Source organism: Trachypithecus francoisi, unplaced genomic scaffold, assembly GCF_009764315.1.
Source record: "Trachypithecus francoisi isolate TF-2019V2 unplaced genomic scaffold, Tfra_2.0 Lachesis_group5, whole genome shotgun sequence".
Classification (NCBI taxonomy): domain Eukaryota; kingdom Metazoa; phylum Chordata; class Mammalia; order Primates; family Cercopithecidae; genus Trachypithecus; species Trachypithecus francoisi.
Window position 1 is genome coordinate 133,776,467 of NW_022681470.1, and position 13,102 is coordinate 133,789,568.

Genomic DNA, 13,102 nt, shown 5'->3' on the forward strand with positions numbered 1-13,102 from the left:
GGCCCTGCCTACGGTCCCGCCCGCTCCCGAGACAGGCTGCGTGCACACCGCCCTCCCGCCGTCCCAGTGCGCACGCGCGGCAGCGGCCCCGCCCTCTCCGTTTCCCCGGCGCTCGGAGTCCGAGTCCGCGGGAAGATGGCGGCGCCACTCATCCCCCTCTCCCAGCAGGTACGGGCCGGACGGGCCTGGGGGCGGCGCCGGGGTGTGGGGCGCGAGGCGAGTGGCGCGGCGAGGCTGAGGCGCGGGGAGACTCAGCCGGGCGGCGGCGGGGGCGGCTCGTGCTTGAAGGGTTTGCGGCGGGCGGGTGGGCAGGCGGCCCTGAAGGTGACAGGCCGGGGCCCGCGGCCTCCAGTGCCCGAGCGACCCTCGCGGGCACCGGCGAGGCCAGGAGGTGCGCGGCGCGTGCCCTCTTCGCCCAGGGCCCGGACCCTGCCGCCGCCAAAGCTCCCAGGCCGGGGACCTGCGCGGGGCTGGGCTGCATCCCGGAGAGGTGGGCGAGGGGGACGAGCGTTTCTGTCGGCGCGGTGGCCCAGCGAGTCTTTGTCTCCCGCGGGTGCCGGCGCCCAGGCGGGCAGGGTCTCTGCTGGGTGCAGAGCAGAGCCTCGCCGGAGCCCGGACCCGTCAGCAACAGCGAGATCTCAGACTGATCCCTGCCTCCCTTGGGAGCTGCTTCCACCACCCCTGCACCCTGCACCGGGCGCAGATCGCACGTCTTTGGGCACCTCTCTGTGTCCTCAAATTCGCCTGATGTGCTTAATTAAGAAGGGGCAGTATCGGTAGCGCGACACAGACGTGCGAAAAAGAGTCCTGCGTAGGCAACTCTGCTATTTGGGAGGGAGTTTCATTCATTCATTTTCTATCCATCCCTCATATGTGCGTTGGGTCAGGTGCTGGGAGCGCTGCATTCATCCAGACAGACAAGGTCGCTGCTCTCCTGGAGGTGACACTCGTGGGAACTAGAAATTGCCTGTGTTCTGCTAATCACAGCTGCCTTTATTTTCTGAATACCTGTGTTGTGCAAAGCACCATATAAGCATTTTGCTAGAATGATCTAGCACAGCATAGTGATTAAGAGTGAGGACACAGGGTTAGATCATGTGTTCAAATCTTGGCTCCAGCCCCGATTTCTCTGTGCCTTTGGTTGAAGCTCTTAGCCTTTCCACCCATCAGTTGCTTCCTTTGGAAAATGGAGATATAAAAATGTGTTGGGATTATGTGAAAATTAAGCATGTGAAAAAGCACTTAGAACAGTGCCTATGCCAGATTTGGACCTTTGGGAGTAGAGACCACAGCAAGTAAGAATTCCAGACCCAAAGAGAGCTGATAGGCCGGTTACATGCTTGCATGACTGGTTAGCTGATCCAAGGAGAGAGAAGTGCACAGCTAGCCAGTTTGCAACACTGTCACTAAATTAACAGTGCTAAAACCCAGTGATTATTAATTAGCAAGTTCTTGCTACTGACATGAAAGTGCTCTGTAAACTGTTAAGTGTCCTACAGATAGTAGTTATTAATAGCTAAGTGCTACAGTTTAGAGTATGTAGTGGGGAGGTGGGGGGTGGGGGGTGGGGGGCGGGAGGGCAGGGACAGCAGGAGTCGGGGAAAATCACCTAAGATCATTTCATGAGAAATCTCTAAGCACTACCAGTTTGGGAGGCATGGATCTTTCTAAAACTTCCTGTCCAAATTTTCCTGTCCAAATTTTTTTTTTTTTTTTTGAGGTGGAGTATTGCTCTGTCACCCAGGGTGAAGTGCAGTGGTGTGATCTCAGCCCACTGCAACCTCTGCCTCCCAAGTTCAATCCTGCCTCAGCCTCCTGATAGCTGGGACTACAGGCACACCCGGCTAATTTTTGTATTTTTTTAGTGGAGACGGGGTTTCACCATGTTGGCCAGGCTGGTCTCAAATTCCTGACCTCAAGTGATCCACCCGCCTTGGCCTCCCAAAATGGCGTGACCCATTACCCCCGGCCAGATCACTGACTCCTAAGCCTCTTCCTGTTCCTTTCCCTATACATTTGTTGAATGGCCTGGTTTTCTTCCTTTGGAAATGTCAGCATTTCTCTACACCTGCTCTCGAGTGAAGATCTACACCATGGGTTACTGTTGACCCAGATGTGAGGCATGGCCCTCCCAGGCCCTTACTGTCTAGCTCAGGAGATCACTTGGGTTCACAGATAATTCTGGGGGAACCAAGGGTATGATTCCAAAATTTTTGATTGGGGGCAACAGGGAAGCACCCTGCAGCAGGCGGCTGTGATCTGGTTGGATTTTGGTGACAGAGCACACTTGGCAAGCAGACGGCCAGGTGAGGTGAGCAAAGTGGATAACCCAGTGGGCTAGCCTAGGGGAGGAGGGGTGTGTTTTCTCCACCCCCACTCCTGTCTGCACTTTTCCCATCAGCGTCTTTTTCAGCCTGCTCTGTACTCCCCGACATCATCTCAGAATCTCCTTCCTTATATACTCTTTTCTGACCCTGAATATCAATATGAATTAGAAAGGTCTGCACTGCTGCCTCTTTAGTAGTGATTTTTTTTCCCCATCAACATCTCAGTTATTTGTGTTTCTCCCTGTCCCCCTGCTCAGCTCTCTTCTGCTTTCCAAAAAGCCTTCCATGGAAATGCGACCAGATTTTCTCCCTCCTTATACTCCCCGAGGTTACCAGCGGCCCCTCTGTCCTTAAACCTGGTGCCCTGTGGCTGCAGCCGATCCTCCTCAAACCCTGTAACACTGGAGCCCATGGGACTTTACTCTTCATCCTCTCTCCTTTCGATTTCTCCCTCTTGTCCCCTAATTTCAACCTCCCCACCTGCATCTTATCTCTCTCTCTGTGTGCTCCCTCCCCTGAAACTTCTGTGCAGAGGACTCCAAACCTGCCTTCTGGAGTCCAGAAGGTGTCTCTCTCCTGCACCCCTGCCAGCCTGCTGGACTATGGAATAGGCCACTTTTTTGCCATGCCCAAAGTGGGTTGGGCCATCCTACTTCCTACTTGCCCTCTCCCTCCCACTTCATCCCCTGCCACTGTGGGAGTCATCTTCTTTTTGTTTTTTGAGACAGGGTCTCGCTCTGTCCCCCAGGCTGGAGAGCAGTAGTAGGATCATAGCTCACTGCAACCTCAAACTCTGGGCTCAAGCAGTTCTCCCACCTTGGCCTCCCAAGTAGCTGGTACTACAGGAGCGCACCAGTCATACCCAGCTAATTAAAAAAAATTTTTTTGTAGACATAAAGTCTTGCTATGTTGCTTAGGCAGGTCTTAAACCCCTAGCCTCAAGCAGTCCTATCTTGGCCTCCCAAAGTTTTGGAATTACAGGCATCAGCCACAGCATCTGACTGGGATTCATCTTCTAAAACATACTCCCCTGTTCCAAAAACCTTTCACAGCTCCCATTCCCCTTCCTCCAAAAGAAGTCAGTTTACAGCTGGGCGCTGTGGCTCACACCTATAATCTCAGCACCTTGGGAGGCTGAGGCGGAGGGATCACTTGAGGCCAGGAGTTCGAGACCAGCCTAGCGACACTCTGTGTGTACCAAAAATACAAAAGTTAGTCAGGCATAGTGGCACACACCTATAGTCCCAGCTGCTTGGGAGGCTGAGGCACGAGAATCGCTTGAAACCAGGAGGTGGAGGTTGCAGTGAGCTGAGACCGCGCCACTGCACCCCAGCCTGGGAGACAGGGTGAGACTCTGTCTCAAAAAAAGTCAGCTTTGATGAGCTTAGTAAGCCCTGAATCGACTCCACCTAACCTTGCTGGGTCCCTTTCCTGCACTTCTGGCCCTTGGCGACACCTTCTAGCCTCGGCATCCTTAGCTGTGTTGCTCCAGTTGCTAGAACATCACTGTGAGCTCCTGCCGCATGCTGCCTGCCCTGAAGGACGGTCTTTGAGGCCTCCCCCGTGTTGTCCCCCCTTAGCCCCACCGGAATGAGAGTTCTCTCCCTTGTACCTTCTGTCAGTCCCTTTTGTGGCCGCTGTCCCTAGGAAGTGCATGGCACTGGGCTCGGTGATGAGGAGAGACTGCCCTGGGCCCAAAGAGTTAAACCTTCCTCCTTTCCCCCTTGTCATGCGTTCTTCATCCAGGAGCTTTTGCTGTATTTTGGTAGGTGCCACCATTCTAGGATGTTTTTATTCCCCTTTTACAAGTGAGGAAACCAACACCCACAGAAATAAAGTAACTTGCTGAAGTCTCATAGTTGGTGGGCCCAGAGCTGAGGTCTCATCCATGTCCTCCTGCTGCAGAGCCCTGCTGTTCCAGACGGCCTGCTGGGCACCGTCCCAGAGCAGCAGCCGGCCCGTGTGTCTGAAATGAATGCTGAGTGGCTTGGACACTTACTTGTGCTCTTGTCCCTTGCTTTTTTCCTTCCTCTGAAATAATCGCTAGTCTCTCTTACTAGAATGCTAATGGCGATGCAGTCTAAATTGATGAGAACCAAGTTTTAGAGTAAAATCCACTTCTGAAAGATCCAGAGTTCCCTGTCTCTTATTGACCTGCACTGGCCTGTTTTTTTTTTTTTTTTTTTGGTTGGTGTTGGTTTTTTTTTTTTTTTTTACTAAATAGATTCTCACTGGGCAAGACCCCTCCACCCCCATTCTGAACTTTAAAAACTTTCCGGACCAGGCGCAGTGGCTGACGTCTGTAATCCTAGCACTTTGGGAGATCGAGGCAGGTGGATCACCTGAGGTCAGGAGTTCAAGACCAGCCTGGCCAACATGGTGAAACCCTGTCTCTACTAAAAATACAAAAATTAGCTGGGCGTGGTGGAGGGTGCCTTTAATTCCAGCTAATCAGAGGCTGAGGCAGGAGAGTCACTTGAACCCAGGAGATGGAGATTGCAGCGAGCCAGTATCGCGCCCCTGCACACTCCAACCTGGGCAACAAAGCGAGACTCCATCTCAAAAAAAAAGAAAAGAAAAGAAAAGAAAAGAAAAACAGGCACCATTAGGTGCAGTGGTGCCTGCTTTTCAATGTTTGGGTCCTTAGATGTTTGGATTCCCAGATATTCCTTCGCTGCCCTCAGTCCTGCAAATACTTTCTGTACCACAGTTTTCTCATCTGCAGACTGGGACTGTGGACTCGCTTGACCTGCTTTGTCACAGTAGAGTGTCAGCACCCTGCCGTGTAATGCATGAGCTCTCAGTGCCTTCCCTTTTTTTCTGAGACAGAGTTTCACTCTTGTCACCCAGGCTGGAGTGCAATGGCGCTGTCTTGGCTCACTGCAACCTCCGCCTCCCGGATTCAAGTGATTCTCCTGTCTCAGCCTCCTGAGTAGCTGGGATTACAGGTACCCGCCACCATGCCCAGCTAATTTTTGTATTTTTAGTAGAAATGGAGTTTCACCAGCCCAGGCTGGTCTCGAACTCCTGACCTCAAGTGATCTGCCTGCCTCAGCCTCTCAGAGTGCTGGGATTACAGGTGTGAGCCACCACATCTGGCCCTCGTGCCTTCCTTTTGTAGATCATGCTGTTTGTTCAGTGAGTATTTATTCGGCATCTTCTTTTTGCCGTGCACTTTCTGGGCAGCGGATGGAACGGTGAATCTGAAGGCAGAGCCGCCTCACGGGGCTGACATTGTGGAGAGGGGTCCAGATGTAAAGAAATGAGCCAATGTGTAGTGCATCCGGTGGGGATTGTTGCCGTAAGATGAGTAGAGCAAGGCAGGTTCTGATCTGATGTGGAGGTCAGGAAAGGTCTCACCACCAGGCTGGAAGGACTGAGTAAAGAAGACATCTTAGATTGCCTGGTTCATCCTCCCAGTCATTCTGGCCAGTGTTATCTTCAGTGTATAAAGAGGTAAAGTGGGCCGGGTGCGGTGGCTAACACCTATAATCACAGCACTTCGGGAGGCCAAGGCAGGTGGATCACTGGAGGTTGGGAGTTTGAGACCAGCCTGGCCAACATGGTAAAACCCCGTCTCTACTAAAATACAAAAATTGGCCTGGCATGGTGGCGCTTGCCTGTAGTCCCAGCTACTCAGGAGGCTGAGGCAGGAGAATTGCTAGGACCCAGGAGGCGGAGGTTGCAGTGAGCCGAGATTGTGCCACTGCACTCTAGCCTGGGCCACAGAGCAAGGCCCTATCTCAAAAAAAAAAAAAAGAGGTAAAGTGAGGCCAGAGATTGTCATGTCCCTTGCCCAAGTTTGTACCCAGTGAGCTCGGGCTGACATGGCTTTTCTGACACAGGTCCAGGCCTCTTCATTGCACCATAGTTTCTTGTCTTGGAAAGTTTTTTTTTTTGAGTTTGTGTGTTTTGTTTTTTTTTTGAACTCCCGAGCATTATCATAGCATGACATCTCCTAACCTCATTTGTTTTTTTTTTTTTTTTTTTTTTTTTTTTTTTTTTTTTTTTTGAGACGGAGTCTTGCTCTGCCGCCCAGGCTGGAGTGCAGTGGCCGGCTCTCAGCTCACTGCAAGCTCCGCCTCCCGGGTTCACGCCATTCTCCTGTCTCAGCCTCCGAGTAGCTGGGACTACAGGCGCCCGCCTCGTCGCCCGGCTAGTTTTTTGTATTTTTAGTAGAGACGGGTTTCGCCGTATTAGCCAGGATGGTCTCGATCTCCTGACCTTGTGATCCGCCCGTCTCGCCTCCCAAAGTGCTGGATTACAGGCTTGAGCCACCGCGCCCGGCACCTCATTTGTTTTTATACCTAGTTATTAGATACTATGTAGTCTGAGTTTGTATTTTTTTTTTTTTTTTTTTTTTTGAGACGGAGTCTCGCTCTGTCATCCAAGCTGGAGTGCACTGGCCAGATCTCAGCTCACTGCAAGCTCTGTCTCCCGGGTTCACGCCATTCTCCTGCCTCAGCCTCCCGAGTAGCTGGGACTACAGGCACCCGCCACCTCGCCCGGCTAGTTTTTTGTATTTTTTTTTTAGTAGAGACGGGGTTTCACCATGTTAGCCAGGATGGTCTCGATCTCCTGACCTTGTGATCCGCCCGCCTCGGCCTCCCAAAGTGCTGGGATTACAGGCTTGAGCCACCGCGCCCGGCCTGTATTTTATTTCTTTAATCTCATCTCATTTAAAGGTAGAGAGAGACATGGAAAGGCCTGCTTATTGTCTTTCTTTTTCCTTTAGAGACAGGATCTTGCTTTATTTCTCAGGCTGGAGTGCAGTGGTGCAATCAAAGCTCATTGCAGCCTCGACTCTTCGCCTCAAGTGATCCTCCTGCCTCAGCCTCCCAAGGAACTGAGACTACAGGCATACAACACCATGCCTGGCTAATTTTTAATTTTTTTGTAGAGACAGGATCTTACTATGTTGCCCAGTCTGGTTTCGAACTCTTGACCTCAAGTGATCCTTCTGCCTCTGCCTCCAAAGCGCTGAGATTCCAGGTGTGAGCCACTACTCCCAGCCAATTGTCTTTAGAAGATCCAAAGGTTTCCCTGACAGAGTGGTCATCAGTGCTCCTGGCCCATGCAGAATTGAGTTGTCCAGGCCCGGCCCACAGCAGAGCCTCAGGTGACAGGTGGTCCAAGCTGCAGGAGGGGCAGACGACTGGCTTCCATTTGGGTGTTGGACATGGTTGTATGGAGGATAGGGCGTGTTTGGTGTAGGCCAAGCTTGTCCAACCCATGCCTGCATATGGCCCAGGATGGCTTTGAATGCAGCCCAACACAAATTTGTAAACTTTCTTTTTTTTTTTTTTTTTTTTGAGGCGGAGTCTCGCTCTGTCGCCCGGACTGAAGTGCAGTGGCCGGATCTCAGCTCACTGCAAGCTCCGCCTCCCGGGTTTACGCCATTCTCCTGCCTCAGCCTCCCCAGTAGCTGGGACTACAGGCGCCCGCCACCTCACCCGGCTAGTTTTTGTATTTTTAGTAGAGACGGAGTTTCACCGTGTTAGCCAGGATGGTCTCGATCTCCTGACCTCGTGATCCGCCCGTCTCGGCCTCCCAAAGTGCTGGGATTACAGGCTTGAGCCACCGCGCCCGGCCAACTTTCTTAAAACATGAGGTTTTTTGGTGAATTTTTTTTTTTTTTTTGAGCTCATCAGCTATCGTTAGTGTTAGTGCATTTTGTGTGTGGCCCAAGACAATTCTAGTGTGGCCCAGGGAAGCCAAAAGACTGGACACCTTTGGTCTAGGCCGTGGGGAATAGCCTTTTGCACAGAGGCAAAGAGGACTGAGCCGGAGCTGAGAGGCTGCAGGTCTAGGTCAAAGGGCCAGAACGTGTGGGTGGGACTTTGGGGTTTATGTCCTTCCTTTAATTTAGGCTACTCAGGGATGAAAGGAGGAAGGTCTTTTGGTAAATAAGATGTGAGAGTTTGTGTCTGGGCTACAAATTGGCCCAAGACAAAAGGGACTGACAGGATCTCTGCTTGCCCAGAGAGTGGCCAGTGGCTGATGGGGGCCGAGGAGCTGAGACCTGCCCACTGTCCTTCGCACTGGACTGGGCTTTACCGCTCGTCAGAGTGGTGGCCCTGAAGTTTGCTCCTGCATGGAGTGCAGACCATGAGCTCTTAAAGCTTCTTTGGGCTTTTCCCCTCATAGGAGTCCCAGCTCTTGATACTACAAACTGTCGGGTGAAAGTAAAGGTTACAGATGACCACAGGCATTTGTCTGGCATTTCCATCTGCACTGCCTGCGGTGTGGAATGTAGACCTGATAGCAGAATCTGTTTACTGACTTCGTGCAGGTCAGGCTGACATAAAGTCAGTTTTCCTCCTCTTGAGCACACCGGTAGAAACCGGGCTGGATCAGGAGGGGCTGGATCAGGCGCTGCTCCCGGCAGCTGACAGCATACCTGCTCCCTGTGCCTCCCAGGCCTGCAGTCCTCATTCCCTCTGCCTTGTGGCCCCCTGGCCCCTCTTTCTGTCGTCTGTGCAGGCGAGACTTCATCTTGCCTCAGGGCCTTTGCATCTGCTGTTCTCTCTCTCTGGAATGCTCTTTGCAAACCCTTCATCCTCTGGTGAATCCCTACACCTCTTCATATCAGCTGGGGCATCACTTCCTCAGGGAAGCCTTTCCTGACAAACTGGCCCAGCTTCTCTGTTACCACTGGTGGAGATGGACACCTTTTCCATGTAGCCGTTTATAATTTTCTCTTTGCGGGGTTGATTGGTGGTCTGTCTTCTCCAACTACCTAGAGTAGGTCCACAAGGGCAGAGACTGGCTGTTTTATTCATCCTTGTTCACCAGGCTGCAACTGGCACTCAGGTGCTCAGTAATCATCTGTTGAAGGAAGAGTAGGATGGGCCACATTATGAGGGGCAGTAGGGAGCTATGGCAGGTTCTTGAGGAGTGACACCTTTAGATGGTCTGGCTGCTTACCCAGGGAGTGCTTGGAACTGGGTTCTAGCTTTGAGACAGTCTCTGTGATATGGGCATGAAGTGATCAAGAGAAACCTGGCCTGAGATTGTTTTAGGAAGAATAGAAAGGGCTGGGGGTGGAAGGAGTATGTGGGGTAGCTATTTGGACAGGTGAGGGTCAAGGTGGGAGAGGAAGCAGGGGGAAGAAGCAGGCATAGGGTCTGCAGCCGTCAGATTGAGGCCACCTTCAGGGAGCCAGGATAGCAGCAGTGGGAGTGCCCAGTGGGCAGAGCCTGGTGGGCTGTGGCTGTATCAGTTGAGTCAAAACCCATCACTTTGCAGGAAACCCTCCAAGCCACATGAGACCCCACAGTTAGGTACAGTCAAAAGGAAAACCAGCTATGTCGGGCGCGGTGGCTCACGTCTGTAATCCCAGCACTTTGGGAGGCCGAGGTGGGTGGATCACCTGAGGTTGGGAGTTTGAGACCAGCCTGAGCAACATGGAGAAACCCCATCTCTACTAAAAATACAAAATTAGCCGGGCGTGGTGGCTCATGCCTGTAATCCCAGCTACTCGGGAGGCTGAGGCGGGAGAATCGCTTGAACCTGGGAGGCGGAGGTTGCAGTGAGCCGAGATCGCACCATTGCACTCCAGCCTGGGTGACAAGGGCAAAACTCTGTCTCAAAAAAAAAAAAAAAAAAAAACCAACTCTGGCTGGGGCTAGGGCACCATGAGATTCTGTCTGCTTGCTGAGCTACTGTGTGCTGTCTTGGGACTAAGATAAATAAAACCGAGCCCCACCCTGCAGGTCAGCTCAGCTGCAGCCGGGCACACAGAAAATTAGGACACAGTGTGACACACTCGTGGAAGTCAGGTGGCACCCACAGTGGTGGGATGAATCACCTCCACTGGGCTGGGAATAAAGGACAGGAGGAAGAGGGCTCCTGTGCCTGCTTTTGTCTTTTCCCTCCTCTGTTCCAGCAGGCCTGGAGGAAGCAGCCGGATGCAGCCTCTCTGGCCGCACATTGCGTGGACCAGTGTCCTGCCCCCACCCTCTGCACAGGCCCTCTCTCCCAGCACCATCTTCACAGATTCCTGGCCCCTTCTGTGCCCACTCAGAGCCCCACTTCCCTTTTTCTTTGTTTTATTTTATTTTTTCTTGAGGTGGAGTCTCACTTTGTCACCTAGGCTGCAGTGCAATGGCGTGATCTTGGCTCACTGTAGCCTCCGTCACCTGGGCTCAAGCGATTCTCCTGCCTCAGCCTCCCAAGTAGCTGGGATTACAGGCGCACACCACCAACCCTGGCTACTTTTTTTGTATTTTTAGTAGAGACAGGGTTTCACTATGTTGGCCAGGCTGGTCTCAAACTTCTGGCCTCAAGTGATCCACCCACCTTGGCCTCCCAAAGTGCTGCAATTACAGGCATGAGCCACCATGCCCTGCCCCCCACTTCCCTGATTCTCATAACCTGGTCTCCCAGAACAGGTGGCAACGGGACCCCAGTCCTGGTGGTACCCTGACTGCCCTCACCAGTGAGTGGGCCCGGGCAGGCAGCTCTGGGACCTGGGGAGAGATCTGGGGCACAGGTCTGATACAGGAGTGAGGGAGTGTTGTGGGACTAACAGTGGTGCCATCGTCCCTGTGCTTGTTTCTAGATGAGGAAACTGAGAGGGAGAGGGGTAAAACAACCAATCGGACCCCCATAGAGAACAGGCGTCTGGATCAGACCATGGGCTCCAAAGCCACCGTTTTGTCTATGGATGCCACGCCATGGGCTCCGGGAGGGTCGAGGAGCTCCGTCTGTCCTGCTCTCTGCTGGGTCTGTCCCCGGTCCCTGAAATCTGGGCTCCTGGCACATAGTGGGCCGGCGATAACCGTCTGTTGATTGGAGGCTGGGTATTTGGAACAGCAGCCAGGAATGCGGTCTGTCTCTCTAGCTGCCTTTGAGGGTAGTTGACAGACGGGAACGTTTTGTTTCTCGGGTGAAGAAACAGGCACAGGGTCCAGAGCTGCCCGCTCAGACCCACTGGCCGGTGATAGCAGTCAGGGCACGATTAGGACTGGGGCCCCGCTACATCCTCACCTGCACTCATCAGAGGGTGAGGAAAGGGCTTCTCTCTTGTGCAAGTGACATCAACAAGCATGCCTCTGTCATGACGCCAATCTGTAGAAAACTGGCCTTTCTTTCCTTCTTCCCTTCTTTCCCTTCTTTCCCTCCCTTCCTCCCTCCCTCCCTTCCTCCCTCCCTTCCTTCCCTTTTCTTCCTTTTCTTCCTTTTTTGTGAGACAGGGTCTCACTCTGTGATCCAGGCTGGAGTGCAGTGGTGCGATCTCAGCTCACTGCAACCTTTGCCTCTCGGGTTCAAGTGATTTTCCAGCCTCAGCCTTCTGAGTGGCTGGGACCACAGGTGTGTGCCACCACACCCTGCTAATTTTTGTATTTTTTTGTAGAGACAGGGTTTCTCCATGTTGCCCAGGCCAGTTTCAAACTCCTGAGCTCAAAGTGATCTGCCTGCCTTGGCCTCCCAAAGTGGTGGGATTGTAGGTATCAGCCAGTGTGCCACTATGCCTACCTGGCTTTTCTTTTTTTCTTTCTTTTTTTTTTTTTTTTTTTTTTTGAGACGGAGTCTCGCTCTGTCGCCCAGGCTAGAGTGCTGTGGCCAGATCTCAGCTCACTGCAAGCTCCGCCTCCCGGGCTCATGCCCTTCTCCTGCCTCAGCCTCCCGAGTAGCTGGGACTACAGGCGCCCGCCACCTCGCCCGGCTAATTTTTTATATTTTTTAGTAGAGACGGGGTTTCACCTTGTTAGCCAGGATGGTCTCGATCTCCTGACCTCGTGATCCGCCCGTCTCGGCCTCCCAAAGTGCTGGGATTACAGGCTTGAGCCACCGCGCCCGGCCTTTTTTTTTTTTTTAAAGAGACGGAGTCTGCTTTGTTGCCCAGGCTGGAGTGCAGTGGCACGATCTCTGCTCACTGCAAGCTCCGCCTCTCGGGTTCACGCACCATTCTCCTGCCTCAGCCTCCCGAGTAGCTGGGACTACAGGCGCCTGCCACCACACCCGGCCAATTTAGTAGAGACAGGGTTTCACCATGTTAGCCAGGATGGTCTCGATCTCCCGACCTTGTGATCCACCCGCCTTGGCCTCCCAAAGTGCTGGGATTACAGGTGTGAGCCACCGCACCCAGCTCCAGCTGGCTTTTCTTAATCTGAAGAGGATGTGCTTTTCAATTTTATATTTTCCAGTGGAAGAGAAAACTGTCTCATTTCAGACTCTGCCAAGGGGAAAGATGAAACACGAAAATACTTGATGATGACGCCCTTGCACTGAGCGTGTTTAACCAGGACTGTATGTTTATGGGGATGGACTGTCCCCCTACACCCTACAAATGGCACTGTTTGTGGCTGGGGAGCCCCAGACATGATTGGCCTAGGCGCATGTTCTTGCAAACGTTCTTCTCTTTGAGTTTTTTCTTTGCTAAGAACTAGAACGCTCTGTGCCCACAGCACCACCTGTGCTGGCTTTGGAGCCTTTCTCTGTGGGTCGAGGTTTCTGGAGTGGAGGAGCGGGCTCTACAGTTGCTGATGGGCCAGGCGAGGTTGTCCATCACCAGCGTGCAAATTGTTGCTGTTATTTTGCTTGCTCACACCAGGCCATGGAGTTGGCATTTTCTTTCAGGCCAGCTTCTGAGTTAGCATTCACAGTCAGTTGACTTTACTGATTTAATTTGTTGTTGACTCTTAGCCACTAGAAAATGTCCTTTAATTCACATTTAAAATGTCCTTTAATTCACATTTAAAATGTCCTTTAATTCACGCTAAGTGGGTTTTTACAGGTGTGTACTTACCTGCTGTGTGTAAAATTGTACG

At 52.5% G+C, this 13,102-nt stretch overlaps 1 protein-coding gene across 15 annotated transcripts in view; it reads left to right on the forward strand.

Annotated features, from left to right (window-relative positions):
* Positions 1-13,102, forward strand: part of EPS15L1 (epidermal growth factor receptor pathway substrate 15 like 1) — a 121,486-nt gene continuing 108,384 nt past the window's right edge. For 11 of the 15 annotated variants that reach the window (XR_004434357.1, XR_004434358.1, XM_033199852.1 and 8 more), the window contains exon 1: positions 1-168. Coding sequence is in view for 11 of the 15 variants with exons in the window: in XM_033199852.1 (XP_033055743.1) it covers positions 136-168 (33 nt within the window). In the remaining 4 variants the exon portion in view is untranslated. The remainder of the gene's footprint in view (positions 169-13,102) is intronic. The other 4 variants (XM_033199849.1, XM_033199851.1, XM_033199856.1 and 1 more) reach the window with 3 other exon arrangements.